The 16,201-nt window shown below is 36.8% G+C and overlaps 1 protein-coding gene across 4 annotated transcripts in view; it reads right to left on the bottom strand.

Moving 5' to 3' along the window:
• Positions 1–13,236, bottom strand: part of kmt2ba (lysine (K)-specific methyltransferase 2Ba) — a 30,848-nt gene extending 17,612 nt beyond the window's left edge. For 2 of the 4 annotated variants that reach the window (XM_077195252.1, XM_077195255.1), the window contains exons 1-9: positions 12,878–13,236; positions 7,961–8,027; positions 4,464–5,921; positions 4,038–4,225; positions 3,014–3,121; positions 2,777–2,933; positions 1,560–1,770; positions 1,374–1,426; positions 793–1,047 (exon numbers count right to left, since the gene is read on the bottom strand). In XM_077195252.1, the coding sequence (XP_077051367.1) occupies positions 793–1,047; positions 1,374–1,426; positions 1,560–1,770; positions 2,777–2,933; positions 3,014–3,121; positions 4,038–4,225; positions 4,464–5,921; positions 7,961–8,027; positions 12,878–13,168 (2,788 nt within the window). In that variant the 5' untranslated portion in view covers positions 13,169–13,236. The remainder of the gene's footprint in view (positions 1–792; positions 1,048–1,373; positions 1,427–1,559; positions 1,771–2,776; positions 2,934–3,013; positions 3,122–4,037; positions 4,226–4,463; positions 5,922–7,960; positions 8,028–12,877) is intronic. The other 2 variants (XM_077195254.1, XM_077195256.1) reach the window with 1 other exon arrangement.
• Positions 13,237–16,201: the final 2,965 nt, after the last annotated feature.

Raw genomic sequence — 16,201 nt, 5'->3', positions numbered from 1 at the left:
AAAGCTTGGTCATCATTGAGCGAATCAAGCGATCAAGAAGACCGCATATGGAAGTAAAATAATGCCAAATGTTTTTGAAACAAAAAGCCTCTTGAATTGTACTACTTGAAAAAAATATGCATTGCATTAACCCTGCTTGTATTTTAATCCATTGTATTTTTAGGGTTTGCATTTTAATGGGCTGAAATTCAGCATGGTTTAATATTTAAGCTGAGAATATTTAAATTCAAAACATTTCAAACACATTTTCATTAATAAAATTTCAATAATCCATATTCACCTTTCATATTTCACTTCCAAAATATTCAAACTGATTAAAAATACACATTTAATATTCAACAGGTCCATTTTTATTTCACTTTGCAAATTCACTTCCACAAATTCAGTGGTTCAAATTCGACAGTAAATTCAATGTTGACATCCAAGAACTGCAGGAAAAGCAGTAGATTACCGACCATAATCTCCATCTGCTGTTAGTCGACCTCACCAGCAGGGGGTGCAAGCGCGTGTTGTTGAAGAAGACCGAGCAACAGTTAGAGGAAGCCATTCATTCATAAAAACTAATTTACAACTATGTAAGTGTACCCCCCCCATCCCCCCCATCCCCCGCTTGCTTTGAGGAATGATCATAGCGCAAATTTGAACTATATCGATATATGCGATATGGTCTAACACCATATCACATTTAAGAATATCGATATTTTTTTATATCGATGCTACGTTACTGATCTTAAGACAAACAAAGAGCTGTTCCTGCGTATATTGGCGGAAGGGTTGACATGAAAATCATACCACTGGATTGAGTCTTTTGGGTCCCGCTGGCCTTTGTCTTCTCTGAGCTGACACTCTGTGTCTCTGTGTCAGAGTCGTCATACCCCAGCAGTTTTCTGTAGGACCGAGGAGTGACCTGTCGTCTGGGTTGCCTCCTGGTGGGGCTGAACTGGGCTTGTCCTCCTCCATCATCTCCCCCTTCCTCCTCGTTTTCTTCTTCGCTGCTGTTCATGCCAGAGGCCGCTGATGGCCGCCGCCGCCGCCGCTTCATCTGGACTGCGCCAAAGAGAGGTGGTCAAATAAAATGATCAAATCTGTACGAATAACCAACAGGCCAAGGCTGAGTTTCCCAAAAAGTCCATTGCCATTGCCACCAATGGTCTCTACGATGAACCCAGCTCACAAATCTTTTGGGAAACACAGCCCAGAGCTTTAATCCCAAATTTGTCTGCTAAAGTTGTAGGGTACCAGTATTTTTAACTGTAATATTTGAAACGCATACTTTTTATTCATTATTATTATATTTGCATTGGCAAGTGGCAATTGACTGTAAATACCAGGTCATTAAAAGGATTTTAATTTAAAAGAGGCAAGTAGTGTACCTTTGTTAAATCGTCTCGTTTTGTTCTGCTCAATCAGCGAACACTTCTTTAAGCTGTTGAAAAATTACAAAAACAAGTCCACAAATAGGATCAAAAAAGAAGAAATGTATGATATAACTTCTTTAAACCCTGGGAAAGGTTTGCCGCCATGTAATACCTTGTAATTAACACTATTTGGACACTTACACACAGCTCTGCCGTTTCTTGTTGGGTCCTCCAAATTTGGGCTTGTCCAGACAGAACACGCACCTCCCGCAGTCCTCCAGCCGATTGCAGCCCTTGCAGCGCAAGCAGCGCTTTAGCCGATAGCCAAAAGCAGTGCTTTCATACTTGCGTCTAAATGTCGGCTTTGGCTCAACAGATTCTTCACTCTCTGGTTCTGAGTGAGATGCAACATCTTGAAGAGCCAGAAGGGGCCGGAGCAAAAGGGAGACAGAGGCAAAAGAAAGCATCTAACATAAGAATAAGGGCATTTTGGGAATGTCAAGGTTTGGTTTTCTAAGAAACGAAAGGAACACCATCTAGATATAATGGTGAACTGCCGCCACAAGTAGGCATTACAATTATTTCAGACATTGCAATGATGAAGCACTTTAGATTGCAATCACATTTTAGCATTCAAATACGAGCATTTCAAACAAATAAAGAAATACCATAATGCAAATTTTTGTGTTTCTATATTTATGTTGTTGTTTTTTTGTGCAGAAGTGCATTATGTGAGTTTTTCAAATGACCTCAGGCCATCTCATGTGGTGTTTTGAATACAATCCACGACTCAGTTTGCATATGTTGTGCATTATGAATGCAACACACTCTAGGATCATTTTATTTTCACATTCACGTAATTACAAAACTTCTAGCCATTACATGTTCCCATATGAGAATGAGGATGGGAATATTCAGCTAAACAGAGCTAAAATAGAGTTTAATGCAAAATTACACTATTATTACTACACGTAATTATACTAAATTAAATTAATAAAAATAATAATAAACATTCTAATATCCTGGTGGGCTGGGTTTCAAAAATAATAGTGTAAATGTAAAGTAGTTCAAATAGAGAGACACTTTTAGGAATTATACATTAAATCTAAAATAAATATTTTTTTTTATATTTTAGAATATTTATTATAGAATACCTATATTTACATTTCCTTATTATATTAATCATATTTAAAATCATTCTACATTATATACAACTTGTTTACAAAGCCTTAAAGGAAATCATACATTTTATGCATGCAAGCCCACAAATTACGAGCTAAACTTGTATTACAATTACACTGCAACTAATATGACATAATACACAATTTACAGGCCAAAAGAGCCCATTTATCTCCATGATATTAGCAAATGTCACTTATAACGGATGTGGACAGAATGAGCAAAGGAGAGGTGTGTACCCTCTTCGGCAGGTGAAGCAGTGATCCCCTCTCTCTCATGCAGAGGAAGGGCGCTGAGCCTGGGAATGTCATCTGGAACCATGGCACGTGGCTGTCCCAGTGCAACCGCTGCTGCTCGACACACATGCTTTATCCGTGGACCCCCGATCACTTGCTCCTACAGAGTTAAAAAAGCACAGCGTTAAACTCACAATCCGATGAAAAATCTGCAAAGCAATATTTTTCAGTGAAACATACTTGTGGAGCCCCCTCTGGGTTAGCTGGGACTACTCTCTTGCCCCTCTTTCTTCCTCTCTGCTTGCCTGTGGCTGATCCATCTCTTACTCTCACAGAGCCAGACAGAAGCTGCAGAGCATAAACATCACTGTTTGTATAATTACACAGATTTAAAAGATATTACAGACTTGTATGTTGTTTTATCAAAATATAATTTGCCACTCAAAAACTTTGTTCACACTAAGGTCTCCAAAGGTGACAAAAAATATTAATACTCTACCGTTCAAAAGTTTTGGGTGTAAGTTTTTAGATTTTTTTTAAGAAATCTCTTTTGGTCACCAAGGCTGCATTTACAGTAAAATATAGTAGAAACAGCATTGTTGTGAAATAGTACAATTTAAAATAACTTTTAATACAATTTTAATACATTTTAAAATGTTACTTATTCCTGTTATTCCAGCTATGTTTCTATCTGCCTATTTTTAGGCATATTGCATTTAAAAAGGCTGGATGGAAATACCAATATGCGTATAAATTCTAAAAACATATGTGCTCAATTGAGGCGGACACATTTATCCAATAAGACGACAAGCGAATAAAAGCGCACATTTACATAGCGTCACATAATCCTTTAAAAATCATTTTAATGCTGATTAGGTGCTCATTTCTTATTATTATCAATGTTGAAAACAATTTTGCTGCTTAATATTTGTAGGAAAACAAATTCAGGATTCTTTGATAAATAGAGCATTAATAGATTAATAGTACCATTAATAGAAATAGAAATCTCTTGTAACATTAAAAATGTCTTTACGGTCACTTTATCAATTTAATGTGTCTGAAAAAAAGTATACATTTCTTTAGAAAAAAAGAAAGAAAATTTTCCCAAACTTTTGAACGATACAGTGAACCTCCAAATGATTCTTCGTAATTGAACACATTGCGTTTACTCAGCTTATGAATAGTCAGAACTTGTCAGACACAGTGCCTTATAAAAATGCAACATAGTACTGTTTGCTGTCATTAAATGGTTAAACATTCTGACCTGAGCTGATTTGAGCTGTTTCTGCTGGTCGATTTTAATCAGTTGGACTCTGGCTCTCTTCAGCAGGTGGAACATCCTCTTATTGGCACCCGAAAGACTCATTCTATGGGTGTTAACACCATGCTCCAACATCATCTGGGTATTTTGTGCACTCATTTCAGTGGTTCCCTCAAGGTTAGAAGTCTCTACTGAAGGAATAAAGGAATTTGCCTCAAGGTTAATGGGAGAACAAAAGAACAGACCAACACACTTGGAAAGGTGGAAAAACCAATCATTTTCATTAATTTTATTAGCATTACAAAAGTGGGTGTCGAATAAGGTTTATTAATACAAATAAGGTTTATTATTCTTATTATGTGTTTATGTGTATGTGTATTATGTGTATTATGTGTTATTCTTAATAATACTTGACAGCAAAAACCCTACCGTTCTCCTTAGCAGGTACTTCTTCCAAAGGTGTCTGATCCGAATGTTCCCCAACACGTATAGCTACTTTTGGCACCACTCCTGGAGAATACATGTCCTGCAATTTGAGATCAGACTTCCTTTCCTGAACATCATGGGTCTCTCCCGCAGCACCTTCCTCTGCTAGCCTTGAGCTCGAACTGGCAATCCGCTGCATCTTTCGTTTTGCCAGACATGCTGTGAGCTTCTTCAACTTCCAGTATATCTTATACTGGTCCATGGATTTGCCGGGTCTCCCACCCCTCCCACGAGGACCACCAGAAAGCCTTGAGGAACTCAAAACAGGCTTAACTCCTTGAGATTGTCCCTTTTCTGAAACACTTTTTTCATCAGTGTTTGGGATCAGCGGTTCTTGTGCGGTCTTCAGTCTGCTTCCAGAATTGAGGGTTTGGAGATCTATATTCGGTTTGCCGAAATCCATTGGGATTTCAGAAAGAGCTGGTTTCTTTGGGGAACCTCGTTCTGGGAGAGCAGACATGCGCTCATCATCCATGAACCTCTTTGGGATCTTGATGACGCGGGAAGAACGAGCGCTAACAACTGGTCTGGCGGAGTGTTTAGCTTGTACAGCTTGGACTCCAGATTTGGACCTCTCCATCTCTCCAAGTGGCTGTTCATGTTCCTGTCCCTCCACCCGTTGCAGCACATGTGTAGAGCCTGTATCTGCGCAAACAAGTCGCTGTCTCTTTCTAGGCATGCTAGAGGTCTGCCCTCGACTGTCAGGTACTTGGCGGGGCACTTCCTTTTGCAGTAAAGTTCGACGGCCAAATATACTCTTTCGTCGCCTTACAAAAGGCTTATTTTTGGAAGAACTTAATGAACTGTCACTTAAAGATGCTCCAGCACCTCCGCCAAGGGATTCAAGAGGCTCCTCATCTCCTTCTGTCCTTCTGCCCCTTCTCTGTTTGCCCATTGGTTTTGAGGAAACAGCACCTGCCTGATCAATACCAGCAATTCTTTTTGTCCTGTTCCTGTGGGTTTTAGCATATTCTGCTGAAGCTCTTTGGCCTTTGGTGTCTTTTACTCTGGAGGCTCGCTCTTTACCTTTAACCAGTGTTAAAGTCCACACTAATTTGTCCTGCCTTCTCCTGCTTTGTGCTGCACTGGAACCACGTCTTTGTGACCTTCCAGTGATTTCCTCCTCTTCACACACGCCATTTTCATCATTTTCAGTCTGCAAGGAGGCCAATGGTGCCTCTCTCTGGTTTCTGAGTACCCTGCCATTTCTCTTACTTGAGCTGCCCTGTTTCAGATGTCCATCTTCATTCACAGATGGCCTTTTTGCTTGTGTCGTTTCTTTTTTGGTCCTCTTTTTGGCTGCTATTTTGATTACCAATTTGGGCCTCACAGATTTTTGGTCAGTTCTGGATAACCTTCTGCCTTTCAAGTTAGGTTTGTCCAATAATGTTGATTTTATATCTAATGCAAGAAAAATATTTAACATTTTATCATACATTAAAAAAAAATAGAAATACAGGCACAATTTCAATATTAACATTATACACCTTTTGTCTAGAAAGTATTTTATTGAATAAGTATTTATTATTTAATTATATTTTAAATAAACACACTAAAATAAAATGCTAGAAAAAACTATTGAATGTATGAAAAAATTTAAATTCAAGATACTTAAAAATGAGCATAGGTAATCCAAATGTAAAAATATGTAGAAATGAATGCACATTTAAATACAAATAAAATATATATTTTTTAAATCACTTATAACTGATTAGACGTGCCGATACACCGCAATACGATATATCAAGATATTGAATGTGCACAGTATGGTTATCATGAGCACTTTAAGATACCATGAAAAAGTATTTATTACTAATTATTCTGATTTTTAGAATGGATTCTAAGAATACTTTACCATCAACTGGTTAAAATTTACAACACTGCCTTATGCTGCATCAAAGAGGCATGTGCACTCTGATGTAAACAATCGAGCCGCTACACCGGTAAAAAACGCAGCTGCGCTACTTTCAGTTATTTAAAGTTTTTAAACAAACATTTAGATTATTTATTTTTCGCAATGGTGTTCATCACAGCACCAAAAACTTAAATAAGACTTAACAGGCTATTTATTTTCAAAAAACAACATTTGTACTGGACTACAACATGCCCTAGATATTGATTAAAAATGTTCTGATGCTGTATTATTGACAGGTAACACTTTACAATAAGGTTCTATTAGTTAATTCATTGGTTAATATGAACTAACAATAAAAAAAAATCTTCTAAAGCATTTATTAAACCTGTTATCCACCTTATTCCTGACGACCTTACTGCGTTTTGAATAATGGGTGGCACTTCCGGTTTGGGAAACTTCCATTCAAAAAGGCTGAAACGAATCATTTCAAATCATAAGGTTGTTCTACAAATAAAGCTGATCCGTCAGTTTGACTGGATGAGCTTTCAATTTTCCTTCATGATTTATTTTCAGACATCATGAGAATAACGTTATACTTGTTATTTTAACGTGACATGTTATAACAAGAACATCTAAGGCAAGAGCTCTTTTCAGTCACTGCTTTCTTTTCCTCATGATTATTTTGTTTTCCCTTTGCAATCCGCAGTAAAAGTTTGAAAAACGACAACATATATAGGCTACTACACATTTGTGGTCTGTTCTCACGAATTTAATTTATGATATATTCCATTAATAATTCCCTGGAATGCATGAAGAATCTCTCGTTATTCTCCTCAGATCCTCACGTCTCTTTCCAGGTTTGTTTTCACAGGTAAATGCAATTTATAATCTGTCAAAATGACGGAAATTACTTTGAAATAGTAGGCTATCACGCAATGCTGACGTTAATGAACATTTTTGATTAAGGCAGCATAAGTTACATACATATATATATATATATATATATCAGCCTTCTACAGTGATATTTAACCAAAGACTCACGCTTATGGGGTTATTTGGTCTGTTGAAAGTACCTTGTTGATGCTTTTACACTTTTAAATTTCCTTTTAATGTTCGATTGTTGAAGGGTGAGTAGATTAATGTCATCTCGTTGTCACACTTTTTTAACCCATTGCGTTCATAGAGCGAGCCTTTCACTGATTGTTTACAGCATAACGGAAGTTACACCCATAATTCGCGCAAAGAGTCATGGGGCGCAGGAATACTGTGGATAGTATGACAAAGCCTTTTTTTTTTTTGCAAATTATTTCAATATCGTTTGATATGAAAATTTGATATGATCACACAGGAAGTTACAGGCTTAAATAATACATCCTCTAAATATTCACATCCTATTCTCTTAAAGAGACACCATGTTAAGTACCAAATACATAGCTCAGAAAATTTACATAGGAAACAATATATAAACACACTTTTCTGTAGTAGATAAATATAAAATCTAGCACGTGCAAAAGCGAAGCCCAAACTAATGTTAGAGTTAACATCATCAAATTGCTTAGACATAAAAAACAGCTGAAACACTCACTGGATGAACCTTGACCTGAACGCAAGGACGACTGACCGTCCACTTTAAAGCCTGTGAAGTCTCCTTCCTGAGAAAGAAAGATGGATAAAATATCAACACAAAACTACATGTAGTTTTATATTTTTAATCATTTAGCATCAAATTCATTTAAAATATTAGGCTATCTGTAGGAATAGACAATTTAGCACTACAGAATCCCTGATGGATTGATAACAGTGTTATACATAACAAATATTCAACAAACAACAGTTTCCATGAAAACTAAGGCCAGGCTTCAAACAGAACAATCATTTTTTCAATGCTTAACATGGGATAGGCTACCTGCTCCATCACTTTAATATAGTGAGCAGTGAGAAATGCTGACACAGAAGAGAACTCATCACAATACTGAAATAGGTTATAGTTAGGTTAATAAATATGACAGAGTCTGAAAGCTGAGACTTTGTTTCATATCAAAAGTAACAAAGCACAAAGCTTATTGCGATTTATTAGATGAGAGGTACGTTACAAAGTTTTATTTCTTCATCAACCGAATACAGTGAAATGAACTATGCTGGTCAGTCAGAAATGATCATGGACAGTGATACTAATAAACGTCAGTATCTTATTTCTAAAACCAGGACTATTCAGAAACACACAGAGCAGTAGGTGCTATTCTCAGTCAGGAATCATAACAAAAATAGGCATCATTCCTGTAAAATTGTTTACATTTATTCACAAGATGTTAATAAGCTATTCTTTCCAATAAGATTTCTAATAAGAAATATAATACGAATTAAAATAAAAAACACTAAACAACTCCTTTCTAGACCAAAAATGTACCAATAATTACAATAGATTTAACCACGGCAGCCAAGTGCAACTAACAGAGCATCAACTTCACATAAGTGGTAACAAGATCATTCATCAGGCTACATCAGAAAACTTGATGTAAAGGAAAAGGAAGGATATTTCCATAAAACTTATATGCATACACAAAATAAAATCTTTAAATTGTCAATCTAACCTAATTATACATTTCGAATACATTAGGGGAATATGTCTACAGAGAGAAACATTGATGCATGTAGGCTAAGCCTCCCTTGACATAAACCATTCAATGATACAAATACTCATGAGTCATAAGGATTCAGACTGAAGAAATCAAATTAAGTTTTTCTTATCCCCATAAAGTGCAACTGTCCTCTCATGATGACCGACTGATTTCAGATACCTCAGAATTTCAAAGCACAGAATCGGATTGCATCAGTCTACAATGTGTGATATGAAAGCTCAACATGAGTTCTCTATCTGTACTGGCTCAGCTTTGAATCAGACTGCATTATGGGAAGTTCTGAAAAAGTCCCCATAATTAAAGGGATACTCCACCAGTTTTTCTTATTAAACTATGTTATTCCCTTAACTAAGACGAGTTGATACATACCTCTCTCGTCTCATTTCGTGCACTATATCGCTCTGTATTGCCGCAAAACTATGTTAGCACTTAGCTTAGCCCATGCACTAAACATGGGCCAAGCAGAGAAGCGACCAAACACTTCCACGTTTTCCCTATGTAAACACAGTTACTCGAGTAGTGTAACTTGACCTGGGCTGGTGACACAAAATAAACCGTTGCGCTTTTCTAAGCGTTTACAATTGATGACTATATTGTATGGCGGAATACCATAACAAGTGCTTTTGAGCACTTCGACTTGGCGCAATAATATCTTCACTCGTGAAAAGTCCTCTTACCGGCTCCCGCTTCCTCTCCCTCTGACATTTCCGTCAATACAACGAGAGGAAGCGGGAGCCGGTAAGAGGACTTTTCACGAGTGAAGATATTATTGCGCCAAGTCGAAGTGCTCAAAAGCACTTGTTATGGTATTCCGCCATACAATATAGTCATCAATTGTAAACGCTTAGAAAAGCGCAACGGTTTATTTTGTGTCACCAGCCCAGGTCAAGTTACACTACTCGAGTAACTGTGTTTACATAGGGAAAACGTGGAAGTGTTTGGTCGCTTCTCTGCTTGGCCCATATTTAATGCATGGGCTAAGCTAAGTGCTAACATAGTTTTGCGGCAATACAGAGCGATATAGTGCACGAAATGAGACGAGAGAGGTATGTATCAAATCGTCTTAGTTAAGGGAATAACATAGTTTAATAAGAAAAACTGGTGGAGTATCCCTTTAAAGGAAAACCCAGTAAGGCTGGTGCTCATTACCATAAAACTAAATGTTGATAAGGGACTGAAACATTGACTGTGTTTACATGCGCACCATTAAATTGTTTAAATGTGATTATTTAATCAGAGTAAGGTCTTAATCACAGTAAGATGTTTACATGACACGAGCAGAGCTCTTCACTCCAGTTTACAAGCAATTTTCATTATTCGGATTATTCGCTAATAAGTATGGTTACACCACACTCAGATAGGCATACAGTATGCATGTTACTGGCCATTGTTTTAATCTACTCACATCAAGTTCCAAATAATTTTTTATGGACGTACTGGATATTACGCCTCTGTCATCTGCTCTCGGTGTCTGAGGTACAGACACCCGGTATTAAACGGGCCCGAAAGCTAAATTATGAAAGACCTCAGTATCGATAAGCTCTGACGTTTCCGGTTCCACTGTCAGCACAACAGAAATTAAGAAAATACACATACTATTTATTATTGCAATATAGACGTTGTCTGCACGAAAGCACCCTGTAGTTTCACTCCAAATCTAAAAAATTGTGGATTACTCAGTAAATATATTCATCAATGACATTTAATATTTTGGCTTTCACCACTATTTCGTTTTTCAGAAAAAAAAAACATTAAAGTCCTAAGCCTGCAAGGTACCAACACAAACACACAGAAAAATATTGTCTAATGTCCGTTAGCGATAAAATCCCAGAAAATATTGAGATTGACTTTTTTGTCAATATCACACACCCATAGTTAAAAGTTAAATTGATTTCGACGTCTTGCTTCATACATGCATGAATCAGCGTTAAGCGTATTCATTTAATGAACTCACGTAATGACTCACACATAGTTAGATACAGTCCCTTGTTACAATGTAACTGCACTGACTGACAGCCAGCAATTATTTTCCGTTTTAGTCAAGCTCTTTAATAAGCCGAAGCATCCTAAAATGTATAGTTTTGCCCAAGCTCTGTTTTTAAAGACCTATTAAAATTGTAAAATTAATATTTGTTGTGCTTTTTTGGGGGATTCTCAATTAAAACAAAAATGACAACATTACTATAAATAATATAACCTAGGCAACATCTGTGGTATTACTTTATTTGAAAGAAAAAAAGTTATCAATGATCTTACATATCAAGCTTGAATGATCAGGATCGGTATTGGCCGATCATGATAAGAAATCAGTAGTATCCCTAAAAGAAATACAGCGACTATAATAAACATAACCTAAGAACAACTAAAGTCAAATTAGAGATCTCTCAATCATCATGGTATTACATTGTAATAAAAACTGGAGAGCTTTGATCATAAAACGATTTAAATATCACCTTACTAATATATTATTATTAAGGGAAACAAAAATGACAACTAACATTTATGCATTTTTGTAGTAGTGTGCTATACCGTAATAAAAACAAATCCTTGATTTACATTACAACAAGCCATCAGATTATTATCTTTTCTGTATATTAATTACAAAATCTGCACCGATTAAACTATTTTGTTCAGTTTGGGCCTCTGAACAAAAGTGTTGTTTTTTTTCTCCTCGAGTGAACGACCCATATTTTATTCTATCTAGCTCATACTACTAATACTTCATAAGTTTTAAATATTTTGTCTAAAGTTAATACAAATGGTTTAATTAATAAAAATCATTTTTATGACTATTGTTTCATATGCCTGGCTTTGCAGGATTAATCAAACCAACTTGGTCAAATTAAAATTGGATATAGAAAACTGAAATAAAGCTGCTCTAATTTTACTTAGGAAATTTTACAGAATGAAAATGAACTTGCACTGCACTTTTAACACGTAGTGTCTGATTAACAAGATTACTATGATATGAAGCAATGGTAACACTTAACAATAAGGTTCATCAGTTACCATTAGTTAATGCATTAACTAACATAAACTAACAATGAGAAATACATTTGTTGCAGCAATTATTAATCTTTGTTAATGTTAGGTCATAAAATACAGCTGTTCATTTTCAGTTCACAGTGCATTAACTAGTGTTAACAAATCAACCTTTGATTTTAATAGTGTATTAGTAAATGTTATAATATTTACTAAGATTAACTAAGATTAATAAATGCTGAAGATAAGTAATGTACATTCTTAGTTCATGTAACTAATTAACCTTATTGTAAAGTGTTACCGAAGCAATTCACTTGTTTGTAAACAATGCTATCTGACGTTCTTGTACAAATGGATCTGGGATTTTAATTTTTTTTTACAAACATGCAATACTATATTTACTCATCCAATGGCGATTCCTGACAGAATACATAATTAGTTACGTTACTGTACCTTATTTCTGAAGCACATCACGCCTACTTAAACAGAAATAACGTTAACCAATATGAACTATTAGACGAACAGGCCCGTCAGCAGCACTGACATTAAGTCTTAAAGCTGATAACTGTACACAAACTCCCTCATAACTAATTAGCGGACACCACACATTCACTGACCCGCACACAATCCCCGTAGTCACGGCAACAAAGTCAACCACAGTGAAACACCCGCCATGCAAGCTCCACAGCCCGGCAAAAGACAATCATATGACGGGCGTCCCTTTAAATACTTTTCATCTCTGTAATCTGTAAAACTCACGACTGTGCAACTGTAATCAGGTGGATGCATTTATGCAGGAACTGACATCAGCCACTCAGCGACATGCTGATGATGCACTTGCTGTGAATTATTAGCACGGTATTACTAGGCGAATCGCTCACCTCATCGCTCCCGCTCGTGCAGAATCCCGCCTCGCGCTGGAGCCTGTGTTTCTCCGCCAGCCCGAGCAAACACGACAGTGACGGATCCTCTCTCAGCGTAGCTCCAACGTCGACGGGCCTCGGCCCTTTTCTGTCTTCATCCCTCACCCGACCGATATGAGAGCGTTTCTCCGTCCTCAAAAGGCTCCGAGACGTCCATGGCCGACCTGGGAAACGGCAGCGAACGGTGGCGGAGGTGTTTATGGTTGCTACTACAGCCGAGGCTGGTAATCCGCCTCCTGCTGCCGCCATTTTTACATACCACAACAACAACTACGGCGCTTGAGCTCTCGAGAGGAACAAGATGGAAAGGCGCGAGATAGCGGAGGAAACGAACGGCATTATGGGAGATGAAGTTTTTCTCTTTTTTTGTTTTTGTTTGGCAGTTTGCCATTGAATATGAAGCGTCATTTTGTAAACACTTTATAAATAATGTATATTCCACAGTTTAATCATGTAAAGCATTTGATTGAACCTTTAGACAAAATATTAAAAAGTCAATGCCTAAATAATATTTTGCGTGTGTGTTTTATGTTTATATCATATTTGATACATCAGACCTTCATGGTACATACAGTAGGCTACTGTATACTGAGAGTATGGAGCTCACACTCAAGGAGGGAAAAAAACCGGAACTTTATTCAGAAGCCTAAACTGAGCAAATGCAATATGTAATTTGGTGCAGTTACTGTTATTTATATGGTCAAAAATGCTGATACCTTGTGATGTAAATCCATCAGATCCTATAACAATAGCAAGACTACTTACAAAAAAAATGCATATCAGTCTTCGCCCTGTATGTACCAATAACATATCTTGCTAAGATGATATAGCTTATAAATAGTAGATTGTGCAACAGGTTTTGCAGCAAAGTCGATCATTTAGACTTTTAGAGCCCTTAGAATTTAAAGTATCAAATATGAGCCAGTAGGCTTTATAGAGTTAATGGTTTTTTAGTTTGTTTAGTTGTTCTTTGACTAATTGCGTGATGTTGTTATTGAATTCTAGTCTCTGAAGTCATTTAATTTTCTTGTTTTTGGAACCCCATTATTATTTGTGAATGTGAATAATTTAAAGCCTAAGGAAATATTTTGTCATTTGCCCTAGCAGAACTTTTTTGGGTTTGGGAAAAGTAAAATATGAACAATATTTAATAAAAAAATACACACAAATAGGGCCTACACCAATTTTAAAAAAATGAGCCAACTCTCTCCCCATCGGTCTCTCTCTCTCTCTCTCTCTCTCTCTCTCTCTCTCTCTCTCTCTCTCTCTCTCTCTCTCTCTCTCTCTCTCTCTCTCTCTCTCTCTCTCGGCCTTTCCCCTTAGGGGTCGCCACAGCGTAAACATCCGCAGTTATCCCAACTTGATCTTCTTACCAATCACTATTTCAACAAAAGCACATTTTTTCCCTCAAATAAATACATACATAAATAAATAAAAGTCATCAAAGTCATCGGGGGGCAGGGGGGGCCAGTTCCCCTGTGACAACAAGCTTGGCCCCCCTTATGGGCCCCCCTAAATGTGGAGTTTGAAATAATTTTTACAAAACTGTTTTTTGCTATCGTTTTATGCGTATTATTTTTTATTACTCTATCTTTGTGGATTTGCTTGTTCACGTGACAATTCGCATCACATTCGCGGGAATCGCGGCAGAATAACGTCTGTCTCCTGCACGCGAGAGGAGAGAAGAAGAAGAAAGCTGGTAATTGTCAGTTCAGTTGTAAGTTCATTCTTTATGTGCGTATGGGTATGCGATGTCTTTTGTCTATTATGATATTGTAAGCATTGTTTTAACTATGTACGAGGCACTGTGAGCTGACATCGCGTTTGTCTATCCTTTCACTGTTGTGTGCAGTTCATCACTGCCTCTCCCTTATTAAGACATTGATTTGCCGCCGCCTACCTGCGGTTTTAGTTTTATATTTAAAGTACCCTTAAATTAAAACGTTAAAATTAGAAATAAATTCATATTTAAATATTGATTTAAAAAAAAAATCTCATAGCTTTATTTATGCAATTATAAATTGTATCTAAAGAAGTTCATTTTGAGTCCTGCTCATTTTAAGGTGTAAATCAATGCGCGTGTCACCTCTGTACTGCAAAGATGGATTTTTATGAATTAATTAATTTGACTGGTAACAGTGGTACTGTATAATTAAGTATTATTGTATAAATAAGTATAATTACTTTATAATTTCTTCAGGTCTTAAAAAGCCTTACATTTTAAAAAGTGTGTAGGAACCCTCTAAACAGTTACACATAGTTACCTAGCAAGTCAGTTATTTTCAGTAAATTAATTAATAAGCTTCTTGGTCCCCATTGCTTTTGCTCTAGTTCTCAGCAAAATGAAGAGAAAGAAGGACATCATGTCAATTACAGTTACTGTGACTAATACTGAATATGTAATGCAAATGTAAAAATATAATGGAAATGCATATACATTGTTGAATGATTATAAACATGGTATTTTGCCTGTTAATGCCTGCAGTGCAGTGCAGAAAATGATATGACAACAATAAGGTCTAAATGTAACTGGCCCCTCTAACAGTACAACTGGCCCCAGCTTGGCCCCCCCAGTTGAAATGGGCTAGAACCGCCAATGGTGAGGGTGATATATGACCCGTGGAGAAATATGATTCTGTGAGAGCAAGGTTTGATTTGAAGAAAATATTAAAATAGCTTTATCGATTGCTCCTGTCTGCCTTGCTGCTGGTCTTCGTCTGTAAGCTCTGTATTGTTTTTTGTTTGAATCTCTATTTACTATCATTCCTTGCTGTTCTTATATGCTAAATGTAATGTATTCATCAACATAAATATTGTCTAATATTGCCTATCACGTTAATCTGACATCACTGGTTTTTATCTATATTTGTCGCTAGGGAGCAAATGTCCATAGACCCCCATGTTAAAATGTCTGTTTTCACAGCATAAATTCATGTTTTTACAGGTTGGTCCCATGGACTTTTATTGTATTTTTCGATAGGTTCCGAGTGCCTGACAACTGTGAGGGGGGTGAATTTTTTTCTAACTCGTTAGTTTAGATCGTATTTAGATATAACATTTTTGACAAATAAGGGCATGGTTAACTTTGATTGACAGCGTGATTGACAGCTGATAGCGGGCTGCGCCGAGTGGAATTCCTGAAATTTGACGTCTCGGCCATGATCTGACACAACACATCAGACCAACTCTGTATGATTTCTGAAAAGATATTCCGAGATGGCGCCGCCGATACCCCCATAAACGGCCTCAAAACCGCCCTTCTTCAGAAAGTCTATGGGTGAC

Source organism: Siphateles boraxobius, unplaced genomic scaffold (assembly GCF_051911475.1).
Source record: "Siphateles boraxobius isolate OS27281-9 unplaced genomic scaffold, OSU_SipBor_1 33, whole genome shotgun sequence".
Lineage (NCBI taxonomy): Eukaryota > Metazoa > Chordata > Actinopteri > Cypriniformes > Leuciscidae > Siphateles > Siphateles boraxobius.
The sequence above is the reverse complement of the archived record's forward strand: the minus strand, read 5'-3'. Positions and strand labels throughout refer to the sequence as shown.